The 21,764-nt window shown below is 52.8% G+C and overlaps 8 protein-coding genes across 8 annotated transcripts; 4 read left to right on the top strand and 4 right to left on the bottom strand.

Annotated features, from left to right (window-relative positions):
- Window positions 1-105: 105 nt before the first annotated feature.
- Window positions 106-3,012, top strand: CC1G_03649 (hypothetical protein; the record flags this gene model as incomplete). The annotated part of the gene is made up of 5 exons (XM_001828803.2): window positions 106-110; window positions 168-696; window positions 753-1,281; window positions 1,341-1,360; window positions 1,411-3,012. 5 exons carry the CDS (start codon window positions 106-108, stop codon window positions 3,010-3,012), a joined length of 2,685 nt encoding a protein of 894 aa, XP_001828855.2.
- Window positions 3,013-3,292: 280 nt separating this feature from the next.
- On the top strand, window positions 3,293-5,247 carry CC1G_03650 (hypothetical protein; the record flags this gene model as incomplete). Its single annotated transcript, XM_001828804.1, has 2 exons — window positions 3,293-3,486; window positions 3,540-5,247. The coding sequence occupies 2 exons, from the start codon at window positions 3,293-3,295 to the stop codon at window positions 5,245-5,247; spliced, it is 1,902 nt and encodes a 633-aa protein (XP_001828856.1).
- A 200-nt stretch (window positions 5,248-5,447) lies between these two features.
- CC1G_03651 (GTP-binding protein ypt5) lies at window positions 5,448-6,512 on the bottom strand (the record flags this gene model as incomplete). Its single annotated transcript, XM_001828805.1, has 5 exons — window positions 5,448-5,599; window positions 5,651-6,035; window positions 6,106-6,243; window positions 6,309-6,349; window positions 6,455-6,512. 5 exons carry the CDS (start codon window positions 6,510-6,512, stop codon window positions 5,448-5,450), a joined length of 774 nt encoding a protein of 257 aa, XP_001828857.1.
- Window positions 6,513-6,779: 267 nt separating this feature from the next.
- On the top strand, window positions 6,780-8,777 carry CC1G_03652 (Rad21 protein; the record flags this gene model as incomplete). Its single annotated transcript, XM_001828806.2, has 5 exons — window positions 6,780-6,837; window positions 6,891-7,030; window positions 7,152-7,195; window positions 7,244-7,746; window positions 7,804-8,777. The coding sequence occupies 5 exons, from the start codon at window positions 6,780-6,782 to the stop codon at window positions 8,775-8,777; spliced, it is 1,719 nt and encodes a 572-aa protein (XP_001828858.2).
- A 419-nt stretch (window positions 8,778-9,196) lies between these two features.
- On the bottom strand, window positions 9,197-10,630 carry CC1G_03653 (aminopeptidase; the record flags this gene model as incomplete). The annotated part of the gene is made up of 6 exons (XM_001828807.1): window positions 9,197-9,397; window positions 9,458-9,581; window positions 9,636-10,018; window positions 10,083-10,249; window positions 10,311-10,386; window positions 10,445-10,630. The coding sequence occupies 6 exons, from the start codon at window positions 10,628-10,630 to the stop codon at window positions 9,197-9,199; spliced, it is 1,137 nt and encodes a 378-aa protein (XP_001828859.1).
- A 1,290-nt stretch (window positions 10,631-11,920) lies between these two features.
- On the bottom strand, window positions 11,921-13,534 carry CC1G_03654 (hypothetical protein; the record flags this gene model as incomplete). The annotated part of the gene is made up of 3 exons (XM_001828808.2): window positions 11,921-12,403; window positions 12,456-13,150; window positions 13,204-13,534. 3 exons carry the CDS (start codon window positions 13,532-13,534, stop codon window positions 11,921-11,923), a joined length of 1,509 nt encoding a protein of 502 aa, XP_001828860.2.
- A 735-nt stretch (window positions 13,535-14,269) lies between these two features.
- Window positions 14,270-17,011, top strand: CC1G_03655 (AMP-dependent synthetase and ligase; the record flags this gene model as incomplete). The annotated part of the gene is made up of 18 exons (XM_001828809.2): window positions 14,270-14,380; window positions 14,431-14,534; window positions 14,593-14,679; window positions 14,734-14,747; window positions 14,803-15,103; window positions 15,163-15,181; window positions 15,248-15,256; window positions 15,323-15,372; window positions 15,430-15,456; window positions 15,516-15,585; window positions 15,638-15,727; window positions 15,781-15,841; window positions 15,895-15,953; window positions 16,118-16,339; window positions 16,399-16,536; window positions 16,590-16,617; window positions 16,680-16,900; window positions 16,952-17,011. 18 exons carry the CDS (start codon window positions 14,270-14,272, stop codon window positions 17,009-17,011), a joined length of 1,671 nt encoding a protein of 556 aa, XP_001828861.2.
- Window positions 17,012-17,241: 230 nt separating this feature from the next.
- On the bottom strand, window positions 17,242-21,617 carry CC1G_03656 (hypothetical protein; the record flags this gene model as incomplete). The annotated part of the gene is made up of 4 exons (XM_001828810.2): window positions 17,242-18,083; window positions 18,140-18,954; window positions 19,006-21,101; window positions 21,156-21,617. The coding sequence occupies 4 exons, from the start codon at window positions 21,615-21,617 to the stop codon at window positions 17,242-17,244; spliced, it is 4,215 nt and encodes a 1,404-aa protein (XP_001828862.2).
- Between the last annotated feature and the right edge of the window lie 147 nt (window positions 21,618-21,764).

Raw genomic sequence — 21,764 nt, forward strand, 5'->3', positions numbered from 1 at the left:
TTCATGAGCGGGATCCCGATTCGGCAAGTCGCGGCGATGCGAGGAAACAACTCAACCCTGAACCACACGTCGGAAGTTGGAAAAAGTGAGCGCGGCTTCGCAAGGATGCTGTAAGTTGGCAGTTGGACTCGAAATTGACTGTGGGCTGATAACCTGGTTGTATGCAGCCCACAGACGCAGCAGCAAGGCCATGGCCATGGGTTTGGGGTGAATAATTTCAATCTGGACCCATCACAGGCCGCCAAGCAGATGGCACTGTTAACGGCTGCTCAGAATGCACGGATTGGAGGAAATCCTCGCCCATACCTCGGAGGAAATCAGCCTCCAAACCATGACCTCTTAAGCTCGGGGGCTGCCCCGGTTCCACATGCCCGACATCAGATACCGAATACTGCTAATCCCAATGCTCCCATCCCGCCTCTTCTTGAACCATCAATGTCCAACCCTCCAAATTCCCGCGTATCCCAGCAGCGTCAACATGGTTTCCTCCAGGGCCTTCATAACCTAATGGCCATCAGAGGCATGCCTTTGCCACCCGCTCTCACAGGAATACCCGTTCCAAACTATGACCATTCAACTTCTCCGTGGTCAGCTATCGAACCCGGTTCAGAAGTCGGCACATTCAAAGTTGCAGGAAAGGACGTCAATCTCTTTCGATTGTGGGGCACCGTTTTTCAGAACGGTGGCGGTCGTGTAGTAAGTCTCATCCTTTTCCCGATTCCCGCCCGTTATGGTTGACCGCGTCACCACAGCTCGAAGCCAACAACGCCTGGGCTTCACTTCTGCCCCAGTTCGACCTCCCCGAAGAGTTTCCCACCGTCCAGGCCAATGGGTCAACTTCAGTGGCAAAGATGCTATCCCAGTATTACATGGCTATCTTGCTTCCCTTTGAAGAGTCGTACCGGAAGAACATGCAGGAGAACCAGCGCAAAGCCAGCCTTGCCAATCGTCAGGCAATGATGGGAAACGCCCCAATGCCTGGGTCCCAGCCTATGCCTCAACAGGCTATTCCCAACAACGCCGCACAAATGCAACGCAATGTGAACACACCGGTGCAAGGAATGGTGGGAGGAGGTCAACCTGCAAATGGCATGCCACGTTATCCCTCGATGCCTCCACAACCCCAGTCTCGCCCTGCATCTGGGATGTTAATGCAAGGGGCAGATTCAATGCTTCCAACGAACCACGCTCCAGATTTGAATATGCTTGATCAGGACGGGCAAGGCATCAAGAGGAAGCTGGAAATTGGTGACCTAGAGAAAAGAGCCCGACCGAGAACAGGTCAGTTAATCGTAATCAGCCCAGATACAGTCGGACTCACTTGTCACTTCTCTCGTTAGAACCTCAACCTGGAAGTCCAGTAAGCAGTTCCACCTATCACACCTACATCACAATCTGAGTTTTGTTTAGATGTCCATACCGAGTATGGACCGAAACCCTTCAGAACCCCCGCCCCAGGTCCCCCAAGCTCCTTCAGCCCCGGCAGTAGCCCCACCGCGACCGCGAACTCAGCCCTCGCGCCGCAAGATTGAATACATCCCCCTTGCACGCGAGGTCGATACCTATGGGGGTAGGGATCTTCGGTTCATCGAAGGAGAGACGGTATTCAGCGCGCAGAGAAGACCTCTCCGCGAGTTGAACGATTGGGGCACGGTGGATATCGAATGCCTCACCATGTCGATTCGTTCACGCCTTGGGCCTGAACTGTCCTATGCTCTCACCACTTTTACGCTCCTTTCGACTATGCGAGGGCAAACCCCAGGATCAGGCTTCCCAATCCAGCAATGCCCCGATCTGTTGGAGGAGGCGCTCGACCTCGTGGAGGATATCGCATTTGGAGGGTATGAAGAGTCACACGACCCGACGCTCGACTCATTCGATGACGACGCATCCATCGTCACAAACCATCAGCTCGTCAACCACATTCTGGACGAGCAAAGTCTTCCCTTTGCTGGCCTTGAACCACATCAAGGTTCTAAAGACGCCGATTTGGGCCCGCAACAGCGACCCGCCAATTATATTGTCACCGTCTTCAATATTATCCGCAACTTGACGGTTATCGACGACAACATCCGGTATCTTGCCCACCATACCCGGCTACTGGACGTGCTACTGCGCACCTGTAAAGTGGTGGAAAAGGATGGCGCCTTCAAGCCTGCCTCCCCGGCTCTCTCACTCAACGACTTGGTCCTCATCCGGAAGGACATGTTGTACTCCCTTCTCGCCCTTTCTGGGTTCACCAACCTCGCATCACCCGACATCCCCCCGAAAGCCGCCTCTCGGATAACGAAGCGTATATTTGAACTCATCGCCTCTTACCTGATTGATCCTCAAGAAGCGGTCCCTCCAACATACTCCGTTCAGCATATAGGCATTCCGTTCGGTGGCAACATGCGGCCTTCGACATTGGTCCAAATTGCCCTAGAAACCTGGAATCATTTCAGCCAACCCGATCCCATTCGCAAATTGATGGTCAAGGCCATTCCTCATCATTTGCTATGGACTCTCTTCGAAGCTCTGGTCCATCGCCTTCCCATGTCCGACCTCGACTTCCAATTGGTTTCTCGCGAGATTTGGCTATCGCATCTCGAGGCAATCATCATGGCCATCTATTCCCTCGCTTTTATGGCGCCGCCGGACCTGAAAGAAAAGATGCGAAGTGACAGAAAGCTCAAATTCAATGCCATCTCTGCTCGGATGTTGCAGCGATTCTTCATGAATGGTGCTGAGCTCAGGGCGATCTTTCTCGTCTGTGCGAGGCGTGTTACGGAGACGTTGAAGGTCCTGGACGACAAAAAGGACCCGTTCGAGAATCCGGTAGATTCAACGGGACCGACGTTGTCTTTTGGAATGGGGTTCGCGGACGCATCGGATAACGGACCAGAAAAGGGAACTGGGCTTCTCGGTGGTTATAGCAGGGATCTCTGGCCGACATTAACACTGAGAGAGGTCCAGAGCGATGAGATCATGTTTGGGGAGCTGGAAAGCCTTGTCCGGGTGGAGTGTCAGTGAGCATTTTGATTATTTAGCCATGTATGCTTGTTATTAGTTGTGTTTTTGCTTTGCATCTCTTCGTCTCTTCGTTTTTGTGTACATGTACATACCACCAGGGTTCCAGTTATTTGATGTCTGATTCAACCATATCTTCAACTTGGTCTGCTGGCATCAATCGGTATAAGTGATCGCGACCGCACGTGAGGCTGTGATGAGGCAACCAGTGGTGAAGGCTGTTACCCCCGCTGCAACCATTTGAAACAGGATTCTACACTCATGGCTTTGTCAACCACAATCCATGGACCACTCAATCCCGCCCCCTCCAAGCTACTCTCAGCAAGACCCAGCGTATGAAGAACCTCAAATCATTCTGGTCCCGACTGTCGATGCAGTCAACTTTCAGAAGGGATATCTGGGTGCTGACGGTGAACGCGCAGCAATCGAGGGAGAAATACAAGTTAAAGGTATCGATCCCAAGCGGTGGACACGAGTGTGAGTCCTTTTCACAGTTTCTTTTCTACCCGCAGCAGCTGACAGTCATTCAGAACTGTATCCCTGCGCACATATGAGATGGCCTACCAGCATGAGATCGAGCTCACTCTGACTGAACTTGAGCTGTACTCGCGGCGTTCAGGACCGCTTGGGACGTCTTCCTTTCCTTCGACGTTTCCCTTCTCGATCCCATTGATGCCCGACACCCCCCAATCCATCCAAACCCCGCATTCTGTTCTTGCTCATACATTGACAGCATCTTTGCATCCTGTCAATCCAGCAGAAGCGCCTATTTCCAAGTCGCTCACGGTTCATACCCGAAGATATACATCGTCTTCGTCTACGATACCTACCTCCCCAGAGACCTACGCCTTGGACGAACCGACGAGAGTGGAAGTTCAGGTCCCAAGGACGACGTTCTCCTCAGGTGAAGACATCCCCCTATACATCACCGTTCCACCCCCGACCCGCGAAACTGTGGTCGATAAAGGCCTGAGGATCCGCAACATTCGCGCTGAATTGGTTCGGGCAATCAAAGTCAGGCGACAGCTCGATGCTGAATCTGAAGGTGATTCAGACGTTGACAGATCCGTTGCATCAGACGAGGCCTCGTTCACGAGCAACAACACTCTTGCAGAGCCCGACGACCCTTCGTCATCTTCCAAGGCCCCATTCTCTCCTCTGTTTCTAGGATCCACCTCCCGCACGGTGATTGCACGCTCTGGCGCGTCTTGTCGGTTCCACACTTCACGTCCCATCCAGTTGCGTTTTATACTCCATCAAACGCCGGGAAATACCACACCCTCTGAGTCCCGTACTAGTCTAGCAGGGACAGAATCCAACCGCCTCGAAAGCGATGCAGAGAGTGCACTCATCACTCAACTGACACTTCTTCACAACGTGACATTTCATATCAAAGTATACATATCGCTTGTGGACACCACCAACCACAGTGAGCGTATCTCAACAATCACAATACCTATTGTGATATCGCCCCCTCCTGCACCGCTCCCCCAGGTGTCTCAGGCCATAGACGAAGCATACTCGAAGAAGCACGATCGACCACCTGCCCGGACGAACAGATACGAAGAGGACAGCACGGTTCCTTACTACACGGTGAACGAACCAGGACCTAGTATGTACCCCGGAGCCCCTCCCCCGTTTGACGACCGAGAAGCTCCTCCACCATTTTTTGCTACGGAACTAGAAGCCTCGACGTCGTCACGCCTGCCAACATTTCAAGAGTCGGAGAATGAGATCATTCTTCCTGATCCTGAAGAGAGCAGTAGTTCTCTTCCGCCTATTGTCCCTGCTATCAGCGGGGAGGGGACTCTGTTTGGATTTCCGGCCTCACAGCAATTCGATGGACATGCCGAAGACATGCAACGCTCTTCCACTCCACCACCGACCCTCGAGATGGCGAGCCATGATACTGATCTGACTTCGTTAGCGGATCTCCACGACTCTGGACATGCCACGATCGAGGCTATTGGCCTAGTTCTGGAGCCCAACAATCAAGTTCTGAACAGAGACATGCATGAGCTTCATGAACCGCCTCCGCCCCCACCTCCCATGGACGACCCTTTGGACCCTCCTCCCTCCATTGATTCGGCGTTTAGAACCCCAGAAACTATGGGCCAGCGCCCAACCACACCGCCCTTACCACCGTATCTTGTTCCCGAACATCACCACACTCATCTGGATCATGGACATCATGAAGAGCACGAACACGTTAGTGGACCCCCGCCATATGTGGACTGACAGTTATTCTTGAATCCGTCCTCTAGCGTAGTGTATAAAGTCGGATATTAAAACAAACGAGTACGGGCAATGCGTAAACGGGACGGACATGTAGAGAGAGGATAAGAGGGGCTCTGTGGTTCCTTGAAGACCGTATCATAATATAAAAGGGAAGTCATGACGGAAGCGTAGACCTTGGCAGAGGGAATGGCAACCATTTCTCAGCAGTTGCAAGCATCCTTGGGTTTCGCTGCATTCTGGTCCAGATTGACGTTCTGGGATTGTGAACCTTCCGCACGGGCTCCGTTCACACCTGGTCGTCCTGCGTTGCCTCTAGAAGAGGCTAGGATATGCTCGATGGGAATTTTCTTGGCTGCGCAACATGAGCGCTCAGGATGACCGATGTGAGGAGATAGGCACGTACCAATCTCAGTGAAGATTTCCACAATTCCTTCGCCTGTCTTCGCAGAGGTTTCGAAGAAGAGGAGGCCTGCTTCCTGTGCGTATGCCTGAGCCTCCTCTCGGGGGACCTGTCTCAAGCTTTCAGGCTCGGCGGACGAAGCAGGAGCTTCTCCACCCGTCGCGGTAGCATCATCCGCCTCGTCCTCTGATTCTGAGGAAGCACCGGTACCCGAGGAAGATGACGAAGGCTGGACGAGATCGACCTTGTTTCCGGCGAGGGCGATGACGATATTGGGGTTGGCCTGACGCTGGAGTTCCTTCACCCATGACTTGGCCTTTTCCAGACTACTGGCCTTAGTAACATCATAGACTACGACAGCGGCCTGGGCGTTGCGATAGTACATCGGCTGAGGATTATATGTGAGCGACCGGAAAGGTGCGTAGCAGCGCCGCAGTTGAACGAAGGGGAAGGCGTACCGCGAGTGAATGGAAGCGCTCCTGACCAGCAGTGTCCCAAATCTCATATCTGAGAATACGATCCTCCAAGCGACATTTCTGGGTTAAGAATGCAGCACCAATGGTAGGCTCCTTGTTGGGTTGGAACTCGTTGTTGACCTGGAAGCAGATGGATCCCATTGAGGACGAGAAGCAGTGGCGGTAGTTTGGATAGATAGACGTACAAATCTGAGGACTACTGAAGACTTTCCGACGGCAGCCTCACCTAGAGGACATTGAAGGATAAGTTTGGACTCATTTACCGGCCAATATATAAGAGAATCTGGGCCTCCAGAGGGCCCAGTGAAGAGAATAGGGGATTATGACTTACCGAGTAAGACGAGTTTGACCTGAACAGACTTGTCGGCTGGACTAGAACTCTCTGCCATTGCAATAGGAATGAGTGTGGAGAACGAGAAGAGCAAAGTCACGACGGTGGCAGGGGGGCGGTGCCTGCCACTCGTGTTTGTTCCGTATTTGTTCATCGCGTTTCTGAGTCTCAACCGCTTCCGGGCTTGTTCAATCCCAACACGTTCACAATGGCAAGTCTACTTTCTCCCTAATCTCAACATGTTTCTGACAATATATTAAAGGCATTCTATTCAGAGGCGCTCGCTAGACGAGGGCCTCTGGCCCGTATCTGGATTGCTGCCCACATGGAGCGCAAGCTTTCCAAATCACAGACTCTCCAAACCGATATTGAACAGTCCGTCGGTGCGTACATATTCAACTCGGAATCCTTCATCAATCTTAGAAAAACTCCATAGACGCAATTAAGGACGGAAATGTCGAGGTTCTGGCTCTACGTCTAAGTGGCCAGCTGCTTCTCGGCGTGGTTCGAATTTACAGTCGGAAGGCCAAGTACCTATTGGACGATTGTAACGACGCGTTGTTGAAGATTAAGATGGTATGGCACTCCATTGGGTGTATCTCCAGCTGCCAACTAATGGATGCAGGCCTTCCGACCTGGTGTTGTCGATCTCACCGAAGATCAATTGAATGTGAACAAGACAGCTATCACTCTCCAGGCCAGTACCATCGACATCAACCTTCTGCTTCCCGATGACAACTGGTATAGCTTATCCGCCCCCTTCTGATTATGCGCCTGACCTTGCTCCAGGGATATGGACATCGTAGACCGTCCCCTCCGTGAACAAGGCCAGCACCAAGCTCAAATTGAGGATATCACACTTCCTCAAGGCAACAACCTCGACCAGTTCGGAGCGATAGACCCGTTCGACATCGGCCCTACTGACGGAATCGGCTCCCAAGACTTCTTGGACATTGACCTTGGAATTGACTGGGATGAAGCGCCGCAAAAGGCCAGCGAGGATGGAATGAGTGTCGACGACCTGAGCGTTGGCGTAGGACGAGATGCTGCAAGCGTGCATAGTCTCAGAGATTTCCCCCATCTCAATGGCGTCAACAAGAGCATCGATCTGCAGTCTATTCGTAGCTTCAGCCGGGACCCTTCAGAACAACCGTTCCAGCCTACCATGGACATGGACTTCCCTGACTTTGGTGGCATGGACTTGGGGGACTTGGGCATTGGATTTGACCAGCCTGCTGAAGAGCCTGTCATCGAACCTCTGCATGACGATAAGGCGCCCTCGAGTCGATCTTGTCAGTGACCTTTATGTCTTCATTTTGTCTTCCAATCTGTCTGACGTCTTTCTACAGTGTCCCCGCTAACCGAAATCCCAGACACTCCTGTTGCTGAGGAGATTCCGTTGCCCGAGGTTCCTGAAGAGCCCATTAAACCTGCCAAGAAGCCCAGGGAGAAGAAACAGATCATCGACTCGGTTACTGAAATGTATGATGGGCCTGGCGCCTCGTCCTCTCAAGCTAACCGCGACGGGCCCATGAAAGACGTCAGTAATATCATAACAGAGCAACGCTACCTCCCGCGTTCATCTCTTGCTTTGAGACTGCAAGAAATCAGAGAAGATCCATTGGCCCACTTCTTGCCCACAAAGACGGTGGACAATCATCTCTTCTTCTCGGCTGGCCCTCCAGGACTCACATCGGAGCTCACCGAACTTTTCCTGCGCCCTATGGAGCCAATAGCCACTAAACGCCGGTATGCGTCTGTCACGGAAGATGGTAGCAAGCGCATCAGGTTGGACGAGGATGAAGTCGAAGCCGGACGTCGAGCAATGAGCATTGCATCCAGCGTGGCAGGAATGAGCGACAAGTTGGGGGAGGAACACAACGTCACTGGGGACTTCGACTTCGCGGACCAAACTGCAGCTCTGGATGAGTATCAATTAGAACTTCCCAACGAAGACGGCAATGTCGATATCACCTTGGGGGCGAGGGAACGCTCTGTTTCCCTGGCTCCGAGTGCTAGAAGTCGACTGTCTACCCCTGGGGCTGAGGGGTGGATGGAGGGTGAGGAGAGCTATGCAGACATGAGTTGCCCGATTGCTATGTTCGACAGTCGCCAACCCGCCACTCAAACTCAGACGCAAGAGGAATCTGAAGTCGTTGAAACTCAGGAAGTAGTCGCTGAAGAGAAGGGCTACAGCAAGAATACTGTCAAAGCTCTCTCGTTTATTCGAAAGGAGCTTCAACCGACTCTCGACGACGGTGCACAGGATTCTAGTATGAGCTTCAACGCAATGGCTACTAAGGTGAGTCAATCAAACAATTGATCAGAATGATGATTTCTAACTGTGGTGCAAAGGCGTCACGTCGCGCGGCAGCCTCTTTCTTCTTCGAGCTCTTGGTTCTTGGTACCAAAGACTGCCTCCATCTCACCCAAAACGGGCCATTTGAGGACATCACGATCCGGGGCAAGCCTCGACTCTGGCAAGCCCAGCAACATGCTCCGTTGCAATCTCAATCTGAGTGAAGATGTACGAGCCCATTTCAATTCATGTACCGAACGAGTTCTTGTTTTTACTTCGTAGCTTTCATGTAGTTAGTTGTATTTATCCTGTATATATGATACCCGGCCTCCTGCTTCGTACGCTCTTATCTAGTCCATGAGCCCGCCACGCATTGGCGTTGTTGCTAAATACAATAAGGTCTTCTTGTACACAATTGGGCCCTTGATATTCGCTACGTCCCCTCAGATGGCCAACTCGTAGGCAGCAGCCACAGCGAGCTTGGTGAATTCAAGGAGATGGCTCCAAGAGAAGCCTGCCAAACTGGTGGTGTCGCTGGCCGAGTGAATTACTGTATTCATGTTGACGTCGAGAGACTCGAAGGGATACGCTGCAGGGTATCCTTGCTGGTGCCATGGAGCGTGATCCGAGCAAGCATAGTTACACTGAAGCCCGTATAAGTACACACGGATAGTGCATTATGGAGGGGGGAAGAAAAGACGCACAGGATCACCTCTAACCCAGGGCAACCTCAGATAGGTGTCAATAATGGTTCCAAGCTGGGTATTCAAGTTGGCGTTGACGTAGTCGGGGACCAATGAGATGACCTCCCTCGATCCTGGCCTGAAGCTGCGCCCATGTCATCAATGTGAAGCATTTAAATCTATTGAATGAAGCACTAACAATGCGGTCATGTCAAAGTTGATCATGGCTTTGACTTGTACACCGTCAGCTTTGTATTTCCTGGCAATGGCCTGCGAACCGAGTAAGCCAGCCTCCTCGCCACCGTACCAATGGAATTCCACGGTTGCGGATGGTCGGAAACCGGACGAAACGAGAACGCGGAAGGCCTCGAGCAGGTTAACGCAGCCGCTACCATCGTCATCGGCACCAGGAGCCCTTCCGTTCGTTGGGTTCGAGCTGTTGATAGAGTCAAGATGAGCACCGAGGATGATGCGGGGAAGGGACGGGTTTGTGCCGGGGATGGTGCCGATGACTGAGCCTTGCACGAAGCTGTTGGTGAAGAGGGTGGCGGTTGCTCGGCTTGCAGGATTCTGAGACGCGATCTGAAATAACGGGAAGAGGGTCGTGAGTCTCCTCGTAAGCAATGAATACAGCCTAAGCTCTTACAGCAGCAATGGTATCCCTGATCCAGATCGCGGCGTTAGCGCCATCCTGAGTGCGGTAGTAACGGTTGTTGTAGGCGGTAAGGGAGTTGAGGTAGGACTGGCTCTGGCTTTGGGAAACCTGTGCCAGAAGAGCAACGACCTCTGGTCGTCGAGCAGTAACCGCGGTGTCTACGGACGGGCTGTTCAGTCAACTACCTTCGTCGGCCCGTAAACATGAATCAATTCTTACAGGTAATCTCCAACGCTGCAGCGACTCGTCGATCGGAGGCTTCTTCCTCAGGATCGTAAAATTCGGTGACATCGAACTGTTAAAAACAGAGACGTTGGGTCCTGCAGAAGCAATATTTGAACCAGTTCACATACGAAGTTGGTGTCGTCGGCCATGAGCCTCAGCTTTTCTTCTTCAGTCATCCAGATAGGGTCGACGCCATCCTGAAGACTGATCAATCTGAGGCCCTTTGCGGTGTTTTCCTCCAATTCGGTCTGCGAGATCAAGCCATACGCGGAAACGACGAGGGAAACAAAAGTCAAGAGGCGCTGACTGAACATTGCTGAGGCTGAGGCTGGGGAGAAGGAAACAAGCTTAAGATTGGAGTTGGGATACCAAGGGTCCAAGAAGCGACGCTTTATATCACCGACGCTACATGATTCTTATATAGCCGGATTCGACCCGAGAAAGTGTAACATGCACACGGCATGCGCATATGGACTTCATCTGGTCGCTTAGAATCCTATTCCAAGAAGGGCATCCATATCAGAGTCTGACAAGAGAATCAACAATAAATAGCAACGCACAGCGCATGAAAAGAAGCCGTAAGCCCACCAATGACCATGCAACCGCGTTTCCTTTCCTTTTCCATTCATTTCTCCACATGCACCCATGGTTCGATAAGCAGACTCATCCAAACCTCCACGATGGTTAGTCTCGTGTGCCACCAGCTTCGAAACCCGAGATAGGCCACTTTTGCGGTATTGTGCATGGTGTTAGGACGTCCCGCTGGACTGCCATGAACGGGCATGGCGGTGGTCGGTGAGCCAGTCACCGTGCCATGCGGTCGTTACATGGAGCTCGTTTGCAAACGAAACCTCAGGAACAGTCACCAGCCAAGGGTATGTCGGTCAACCGAGTCGGGAGTGAGGTGAGGCCAGGCGTGATGTTACGGATTGAATAACATGAGTGGAGGAGAGTTGACGATGAGGTGCCCCGGAATCAAGGTAACAGGATAACAGCGCGTAATTACGGGCTGTCCTCCCTGAACACAGAGCAGAATGCCGGTCAGGAAGAGCCTGACCGAAATGATCAAGTAGAGCATCCGAGATGCATCACATGGAATAACCAGCGGATGGGAGGGGACCAAGGCGGGCGAAGCAACTAATTGATGTAGCGTGGGGTCAGATTTGAATCATATCTTATCGCTGACGCCCGCTGGCTGTGGGTAAGTAAGTGTTACAGTTCGGGTTTTCAGAGGGCAGGAATCGCTTCAAGGGCGGACCTGGACCACGTTCAAAAGCATGCGTTTGGGACCTGGTACAACTCACCTCGAGGGCAAGAGTGACCTATCTCGGGCGACAAGCTTTCTATCAGTGGGAGCAACTCCACCTCGAATCGACATTAGTTTTTCTTTAGACTTTACAGGCTGCTCGACGGCCATCGAGGGCCAAGTACCCTGTGGTCAGACGGACGAATCTGTGTTCAGTAAGGCTATGAAGTTCAATGACGACGAACCTTATCTTCGGAATCCCGGATGTATGAGGATGGGTTCAAGAATGTATTTTGGGGCACTGCCAAGACTGTGCTCGAGTGAAATACGCGTCAAAGGACATACATGTACATAGTCTCTAGATTGGCATAGGAAGCTCGTAGAACGGCCGAAGCTCGTCACAAGTCACAAAAATCCCATTGTCGATCTCCACTCTCGTCGCATCTTTAAACACGTCGGGGCAAGTGAAGGGTATATTCGGGGATTTTGGTGTACCAGTAGACGCGCCGTCGTGGTCCGCCTCTTGGCCATTTCCAGAGGCATCACTTTGCTTGACCATCTTCTTGGACGAGTCTCTCGAGACTGCTCTAGGCTGATCGTAAAACCAGAAAGGCTTCGACTGATAGTTGCTCAAGTGCTTTTTAAGGAAAGCAGCGTACTTTCCCTTCGGATCGCCATAGGCTGCCGCTACAGCCGCGACGTGGGGAACAGCTTCCGATGCCTTTTCCCCCTTGGGGTCCGACGCGATGATGAAGTCCATGGCGGTCTGTATCGTTGCGCCGTACTTGGAGCGGGAGGACCACAGATCGAGACCAAGTTGATCGCCGAGCTTTGCATTCGTCTACGAAGCGTCAGGCATCGGAAAATGCGGAGAAGCGAGACACAGAGCTCACGATCAACGCCTCTATATTAAAGCAGCGGTAGTGATACGGCCGCGTTCTGACTGCTTCGAAGGGCTGCTCCCCAGAGGCGGCGATTTGATCTATGAACTGTTTCTTGAAGAATTGCACAAGGATCGATATCGCTTCTTCCTTGGACCCCTCGAAAATCTTCGCAGCCGCCAGCTGAGAAACGTAAAAGGTTCCATGATTGCTAGGAACATGGTTAAGAGGAACCCACGAAGGAAAGATTGGTGCATACTTGGGTCGTGAGCCTGTCATTTTACCAATGTCGCTGTGAGTTAACCACTGTCCATACTGCGATAGCCACGACCGCATAGCCGAGTCCCGTTTATCCGTCCAGTCCGGGTGAGCAAGTTCTCTCAATAGCATCAGTCCATTGACGATCTTAACGGTTCCGCGTAGATCAAGAATCCCGGTAAATGTGCCACTAATGCCAGCTGGCCCCGGTCCTCGTACAACTTGGCCATACTTCAGGTTGGGATTCATACCAGTAGAGGGCGACAGGAAAAACCGGTCGACAGCGGCCACCGCTTCTTTAGCATGTTTGGAGTCTTTGTTGACGACAGCAGAGATGCAGCCATAGAGGACATACTGGGAGAGGCTGTTGATCGCGGACGGCCCGTTCAAGCCCCTGACGTCTGGATTCACCTTTCCGTCCCGACCAATGTAACGACATGTCGTCCAAGCTTAAAGGGACAAATCAGAGGTTCATCCGTCTGTGAACGAATATATGACCTACTCGCACTAGGAGCCATACTCGTTGTCGGGGACGGAGTGCATGTTGTTTTAGTGGTCTTGGCGGCCGCCTGAGCAGGTGGGCGCGTTCCTTTCGATGTTGTCGAGTCTGTGGAAGAAGTGCCAACAGGATTTATGGGTACGGCCGGTACAGTGATCGAAGCGACGAGAGACGAGACAACATTTGTTGGAACGGACACATCGACCAGATTGAAGGCTGACTGAGCTCGCCTGTTGTGGCTGCGTTTGTGCAATTGCAATGCTCCGCGATGATACGCCAGGTGAAGGTCTCGGAGACCCCTCTCTTCCGAATCTACCGATTCTTCGTAGAGCATATCATCGTCTGGAAAATCACTTGGGTCCGGCGAATCGAAAGCAGTGGACGAAGCATTGGTAGACCCTTCACCAGTATGAGCCAACTGGTTTCGACCAGACTTTGAGCACCATCGACAATCAGGCCAGTGGCTTCGAAGGTGAGGTTCAGAAGGTGCTCATGGAGAGAGATGAGCCAGGTTTACTAGGGTGCCCAACTGAGATAATCACGAGCATCCTTGCTCGGCGGCAGAAAGCCTTTGTCGCTGGCCACAGCTAGGGGGGCGGTTCATGAATTGCCCGAGTATCGGACAGCGGGGAAAGGGGCATACCCCATGGGCCCTTTCGTAACAGTCGGTCTGCTCCGCGCACAATGCTGTTAACAGCCTGATATGTGGGGGAATCGGAGGAAGTTGCAGCTTGGTGGGCTTCCTCCAAGACGTAGTCGACGTTCACCCAGTCATTCCCGTCTCCTATAAAGATGATTTGAGTGCACTGGACCTAGGAAAGAGTAGTGGAAGGAATGACCAAAAACAGTATGTGGGACCCATAGCGAAGCTAGAATTACGAGAAAGGGAGGGAACATGGCGGTAGAAAGTGAATCCTATGAAGGAGGAATTGGAATTGCGAGACTGCCGAAATTGATGGGATCAGGCTTGGAAGCGGGGTAAGATGATCACGAGTCTATTTTTGGAATGCAGAAGGAGGAATCCATTAAAGGGTTGAGCGAGGACGGGTTCAAGCCAAGTTGGCCCACAATGTCCTCGCTCCCCTTCCAGTTCACGCCTACATCAGCCAGCATCCCTCCAAACAATATCAAGCTTCGACTCAAGGACATTAACAACCTCCCTGCCAATCACCAGCCTCTGGTATGTCACCCCATTCACCAGCTTCATCCCACTTCTCACTGTTCGACTAGAATCCCCTGTCCTTTATCCTGCGCGCAGCTCTCATCTACCCCAACAAACTCGCTCTTTTACACCCAGACACCCCGAATCCTGTCGCCTATACCTTCTCTGTCTGGTGCGCTGGATTGGCCTTACCCGGATCTCCCCAAAAACTCACAGCTGTGTTTATACAGGGCGCAGCGAATCCAGAACCTTGCGTACGCACTACTAAAGGCTGGTCTCAAGCCTGGAGACCGTGTCGCCGTCATTGCACCAAACAGGTGAGTGCTTTCTGTCCTTTCGGGTTGTTCCTTTCCCTGATATCGGTATTGCAGTCCATTAATTGCCGGTAAGCAGCCGTCCCTTGGCATTCAGTCAGGACCATCATTCACCGTTCTCCACAGATGCACACTATGGTGTTCTCGCAGCGCGTGGCATTCTGCTCCCCATCAACACTCGCCTCAAACCACATGAAGTTGCTTATATCCTCGAGCACAGCGGTGCCAGTATCATTCTGGTCGACTACGAGTATAAGCACCTTATCGGCAACACGAACGCGCGCGTCATCGTTTCCAACGACACAGGGAGGGCTGGCGATCCCTATGAAGACTTCTTAACGGAGGGCCGGGCTTATAGCAATGAACAAGGGTGGCGAGGACTAGAGGCAGAGCCCGACGAGAACGTTGGAGCCGTTCTCTGCTACACGTACGTGTCTCGACCTCTCCAAGATGCCCTGGGCTTACCGTCTTCCCCCGCATTCCCAGATCCGGCACGACTGGACGGGTGCGAATCTTATCTCCAGAACTTTCGACCGGAAAGTCAACTGACCATTGGATGGCTTCACTTTAGCCCAAGGGGGTGATCACAACGCTGCGAGGCATGTGGTACAACTTCACACCGTCAATGCTGCGAGACTGAATCTAGATTCCATTAGGTTCATACCTCGGGGCAATAGGAAACGCGTTTGAGGGACGGTAGGTCACACTATGTCGTTGACGCTCGCTGTTCGGCGACTAACCGCCATTCTTTAGGATCAACAAGGAATCCACTTACCTATGGTAAAGATCTACAATCCACGAATGATAGAGTCGGGATATTGATTTCCCGGTGTTAACAGGATCCTTCCTATGTTCCATGCAGCTGGTTGGACCTATCCATGGGCAACTGTGTTCGCGTTCGCAACTCAGGTACGACTACCATGCCACCGTCCTGCAATCAAGCTGAGCTCGACACTGTCAGATTACATTACGAACCGTCAACTATACCCACATCTGGAATCACCTTCTCCATTCTGGAGTTACACACTACTGTGGTGCACCGACTGTTCAGGTAAGATCAGTCCTCGTCGAACCTTCGGTATCGAAGGCTAATGACGCTTGAAGATTGGAATCATCAATGACCCATTGGCGAGGAAGCTTTCACGACCAGTCACAGCTATCATTGGTCAGTCAGACCTTTGTTCCCTCTACAACGCTTACTTATACCACTTTGTACAGCTGGGGCAGCTCCTACAGCACACCTCATCGCGGAGCTCGAGAAAAAGGGCATCAATCCTGTTCATGTTTACGGTTTGACGTGCGTCTTCCCCTGGCTTTACATGTTCATGTTCCTAACCACTGGCCGATTGTTCCCAAACAACGGTTCTAATCCCAATTTACAGTGAGGCGAGTTGTATTACACCCTTCGCAACCGAATCCCATGCTTATGTCCGCTTATTAGACATACGGTCCCTTCACCCGTAATTACGACCAACCCCACTGGGCAAGCTTGAGTCTAGAAGACCGGGCTCGCCTCATGGCTCGCCAAGGACACGCATTCGCAACCGCAGAAGAAGTTCGAGTCGTGAAGCAGGACGAAGAGAGCGACGTGCTCGAGGATGTACCTGCCGACGGCAAGACACTTGGTGAGATTGTTACAAGGGGCAACATCGTCATGAAGGAGGTGGGTTTTTACTTCACAACCCCATAAGAGGGAAAGGTGTAGTGAACAATGCATTGCAGTACTACAAAGACCCAGAAGCAACGAAGAAGGCATTCCGAGGTGGAAGCTTCAGGACAGGGGACCTTGCTGTGATGCACCCTGACGGCTCAGTCGCTATCATGGACAGGAGTAAGGATATCATTATCTCTGGCGGAGAGGTATGTTTTGTATACTATTTACCGCTTCAAGTTGACTCAAACACCTTCCCTAGAACGCATCAAGCCTGGCCATCGAACAAGGTGAGCCTTCCGGTTTTCCAGGTTCTTCTTTTATTACCCCCTGCCAACATTCCTCCATCCAGAACTCGCTTCGCATCCCCACGTTCTGGAAGTCAGTGTGATCGCCCGACAGCATCTCAAGTGGGGTGAACGACCAATGGCGTTCGTCATTCTCCATCCTCAGCACGCAGAGAAGTGGAAGGGACGATATCACGAGTTTGAGAAGGACCTCAAGGCTCATGCCAAGAGTCGTCTCCCAGGATTTGCTTGCCCCGAGTGGGTCGAAGTTGTTCCAGAGCTGCCGGTATGGTCGCTACATGCCTTCCCCATCATGCCACTAACATGGCTCTCCCAGAAAACATCGACGGGCAAGATTTTGAAGACAGAACTCAGGAAGATGGTCGCCAAACTCTGAATGAACCAAGTGTAACAGTATACAGCGTGATCTCTGGTGGTATTTAGTTGTAGGTATCTCAATACACATATTACGAATAGAATAACAAAAGGTGCATGTGGGCTACAAAATTGGGAGGGAAAAAAGCAGAGCAGGTTATAGTGCTAACAATGTGGGGTTGAATAGGTTCGTGATCAAAGGGTTCTTGTGTGTGGAGCTAGCTAGTTTAGTCTTGGAGAGTAAGGTGTAGTTTACTGAGGTGCCAACCTGAGAATGCGGAATGAACCTGCATTCCGTTCGCAAAAGTAGATTTCATCCTCCTTCCTTCCAACGAAGAAGACTTCATCCGTCGGTTCCAGGTCACCCGGAACAGTATGGACATCGGATCGTCCAACCACTGTCTTGCCGGAACTGACTGACGATTTTCTACCCGACAAGTGCCCGAAACCTGTCTTCGGTCTCTGACTGGTCAACGCGCTGAAGGGAGTCGGAGAAGCCGCGATCGGTGTGCCAATCTTCCATACAAACGGTGGGCGCCTGTTGGTCGTACTGAGCGGAGGGCTATAGTGGGGGAGCACTGTCCGTGATTCGTCGGCTGGTCGGAGAAGCGCGTCACACAAATCCACAGCCTCCAGACCTCCCTGCCTCAATGCAACCAGCACGGACCGATCCTGAACATCGAACGCCTCCAGCCGCTTGATATCCCCCATTTTCGAGGTGACTTTCGAGTCCTCCGAGTCATCATCGTTAGTCCAGACAAATTTGCCTTTCAGAACCGAACGACCTCTCGAGTCGACGACGGTTGTGCTGTGACCACCACGGGAGGAGAAAAAGAGAGCGGGAGGCCCAAAGTGACGCGGTTGAGCCAGCAGCGATATAGGAGACAGTAACGGCTTCTCGGCTGGCGGTGGAGGTACCGGGGGAGGTGGAGGCGGTGTTGGAGGGAAGCTGAACGGTTGTGCAGGATCAACACTCTGAAGACGAAGTTCCTTCAACAGGGTGAATTCCTCATCTTCTTCACGTCGAATAGGCAGATCGGGAGGAAGTAGCCCTTGCTTGTACCATGCTTGCATAAGTGACGACTTCCATGGGCCTGAACACCAGTCATCATCAGAGCGGTTACCAATACAATAGCATCAAAACCCTCACCATGAACGACTCCCTTTGGGTCGCGATAGTACCATTGGGGCGGCTTGGTCGGTATCGGCACAGGTAATCCAGGTGGTGAAAAGTCAGCGGGTGGTGGCTCATTATTGGTATCGTTGCCGTCATTAGAATTAGTTGCCTCGTCATGTTCGTATTCCTTGCGGTATTCAATGAAGGAGGGGTATGTTGGCGGAATGATGTAGTCGTCAGCAATGGATGCCAAAGGGAATTTGGGAGCAAAGCTAAGTTGCTGGAATGTTGTGTACGGGCCTGCGTTTGCCGAGGTTACAGAAGGGAGATCATCCAGTTGTGACGTGGACGCCGTCTGAGCAGAGTCAACAGGGGTCGCGGGGCGCTCTGTCGGTGCATTAGGATGCTCGCTTGCAACCAGCGTCGGAGACGCAGGTCTCACAGTCGCATCTCCAGAAGTGGCTGGAGTTGACTCGACGGCGACGGACACCCCGACAGTGACATTAACATTGGCCACATCTTCTTCCGGTGGCTCGCCCTCCTGCGGAGCGGCAGCGTGCTCGCCTGTCCCTGTTCGGTTGTTTTCACGAGCTCGTCGCCGTGCAGCTCGTCGCTCTGCGCGCCCTATCCGCACTTCTCGTACCCTAACGGTAGCAGGTTCCAAGCCAAACACGTTCTGAGCGAATACCAAGAACACTTCAACGAGATCGTCGCCTTGGAGTTGTAGTTCCAAAGAACGAGGAGAGTCCGGCAGGATGAAGGTCCTGGATAAGCCCAGTGCAGTTCGGTAGGTACCGGCGAAGAGTTCGACCTTTTCGCCATTATCCCCGCACAGGATGGCCAGGAAGCTGCACGACGTGTAAGTATATCAAATGTTTAACAATCAATATGAAACCGACCTTTTCTTAGCAGTCTCCACTGCCTTTATCATCAATGCATTTTTCGTGCCCGGTAGCTTGACGTATTCCAGCTTCGGAGGAGGAGCCTGGTTACTCGACTGGACGGAGGGCTTGGTTGTTTCACTGTCAGAGGCATGTGCTGGCAAAGCCGCACGTTCTTCTGAGCGTCGACCGTGAAATGCATTGCTAATAATCCGTGGAAAATAGCGCGTGGCGGACCTGGCGAGGTTGGTAACAGGGGTTGTCGTCCTTTGTGATGAAAGGGAGGGAGGATATGCGCTAGATGGTGGGTCAGGAGTAGTACTGATGCTAGCAGGCTGTGAACGATTTGAACGGAAAGAGTGTGACCTCGTGAAACGATGAGGCGAGCGTTCAGTTGCAGGAGCTGTTAGTGGGGGATTGGGAATTTGCTGAGCGTCGGCTTGCGGCGAATCGCCCTCGTTTGAATTTATATTCAACACAGACCATCGCCTCCGTCTGCGCCTGGAAGTACTTGGCGACGTATCGGTTGTTCCCTGTGTATTCCGGCCATTCCAATTACCAACCGGAGATCCAGGCGGGGATTCGACACGATCATTGGTTGTTGCGAGTAGTATGGGTTCTTGTGGACGGGTTGTTCCTAGAGGTGGTAACTCGGGCAGTCGGCTCTCGAGCAATGCTTGAGCGAGGCTAATGCGACCGTCAGTTTCGTCCCCTTCGTCATCCTCCCCAAGGGCTGGATCAGTGGGCTCTTCTCCGCCTTCCCGATCACCGTCCAATGACGCAGATTGCGCCAGAGCTTGCCTGAGGCTCAAGAGGGTGGGAGCTGGAGAAGGTGGTGGCTGCATGCTGGCAGCCGGTAACGCCAACGAAAGGTCGAGATTCGAAGGTCTGTTCCGTCGTAACGTCCCAGAGCGGTGTCGAGTGTGGACCACAGGAGGCTGGGCGAGAACTGGAGGAAGCCCCGCTGAGGCACGACTGGCCGACAATGTCGCGCTAGTCCTCTCATCCAAAGCCTGACTCCCGCTTGCTCCCGCTGCTACAATATCTATCGCCTCGTCTTCACTGGACTCTGCCCAATCAACTTTGGACTGAGGTTCGCGTGATGTCGACCGTGGTCGTCCGGCAAGCACATTGGTGATGGAATTGCCGCGAGTCCGCGCACGTAAAGAGACAGCTGAGGGCTGTGGACGAAGAAGGCTCGCCTGGGAACTGGCTGGCTCCTCTTGAACGTAAGGTGGAGGATCTTCACTCGGGTGTCGTGCAGCTATAGGAGGGGTAGGTGGAAGCTGCACTGAGCTTGACCGTGGTTTTTGCCTGGGCCGGGCTACAGGTGGCCGAGGGATCAACGGTAATTGAGGCGGGACGTTGGTGGGGACTGGGACCGGTATTGAGCCATGAGATGATTTTCGAAGAATATTGGGCCGTCGAGTATCCGTTTCTCCGGGGGGCGGTGTTGACAGAAAGTTTCGAGGTGGTTTCTCAGAAAGTTCTCGTAAATCGATAGCGTCGATGCTACGGACTGTCGCCGACTTCTTGACATTTTCCCGGCGTAAACGATCTCGTTCACGTTTGATTTCGACCTCAATTCGCCATTCTATCGCCTTCTTGACTTCCTCCAATGCGTATACCCGCACTCCATCCCTTCTACCAGCGATCGCGACCAATACACCGCGCTGCTCCATTACGACGACGTTTTTAAAGCTTACGCGACGAACCAGAGCATATGGTTGAGGTGCAGGAGGGGAGGATAGCGGAAGAACGTCAAGGCCCTGAGCATGACATAGCAGTAGGTAGTGAGGTGCCAAGAAAGCCCCGCTTGTGGGTGGTGCACTGAAATGAGATGGAGAAAGGTCGGAGGTGACGGTGGAAAGAGAGAGTCCTAGCTCTGTCAGGGTTGGAGCAGGCAGTGAAGGGGGCGGAGGAGTTGCAGGGCGAGGGGGCGGTGAAGGTGATGTTGGACGAGAAACGGGCTCAGATGGTGGTGCAGACTGGTTCCTGGACGGAGGGTGAGATGATGGGACTTCTGGAACAGCGTCCCTGGCGTTCGGAACCAAAGTGTCCCGGCGGTTCATGAGGTTGTTGAAGAAACCAGACAGTCTGTTGGCCGAGCGACCCTTTTATATCCGTTAGCGCCCGAGCAGCAAGAAAACACGGTGCGGGTGACCTACTTCGAGCATCACCGATCTGTGACGAGCCCTCCTTTGAAGTTGCGTCTGGGAGCTGTTTGCCTGTTCCTGGAGTGTCTGGCTACGGGCGGGCGATGGTGGCGGGCGATGGGAAATCACTGAAGCAGCGGGCGACGGTGCGGGGGATGGGTGGTCACTGGCGAGCGGTGTTGGCGACTCTGAGATGCGCACTGCGGGCATGCTCTGGACGCTGCCCGTTTCTGAAGTGTGGTCTGCTGTTGTCGAGAACGAGGGACCCCTACTGGACTCTGCGGGGCTACCGTGGTCCTTTGGGTCGCCAGACCTGAAATCAGAGACTTCTTCCTGCAACTGCTGGTCTACGGCGGAGACGACGCCTACTTCATCGACCTTTTTCGGACTTGGGCTTGGAGGAGGGTCCTGGACGAGGAGGGCGTCGTGGGTATCGGTGGAGCCGCCGCCGTTTGGGTCGTCGTCGTGGGGCATAACGAGGAGATGGGGGGACGCGGGACGGGGGAATTGGACCTGTCGACTACCACGGTGGGGATTGTGGATTAGGCGGTGTTCATTCGTGCTATGGGAAGGAGACGAAAATACGGTCAACGAGAGGTTGATGGCCAGAGTCGCCGCTGT

Source organism: Coprinopsis cinerea (assembly GCF_000182895.1).
Source record: "Coprinopsis cinerea okayama7#130 chromosome 1 map unlocalized cont3.1, whole genome shotgun sequence".
Lineage (NCBI taxonomy): Eukaryota > Fungi > Basidiomycota > Agaricomycetes > Agaricales > Psathyrellaceae > Coprinopsis > Coprinopsis cinerea.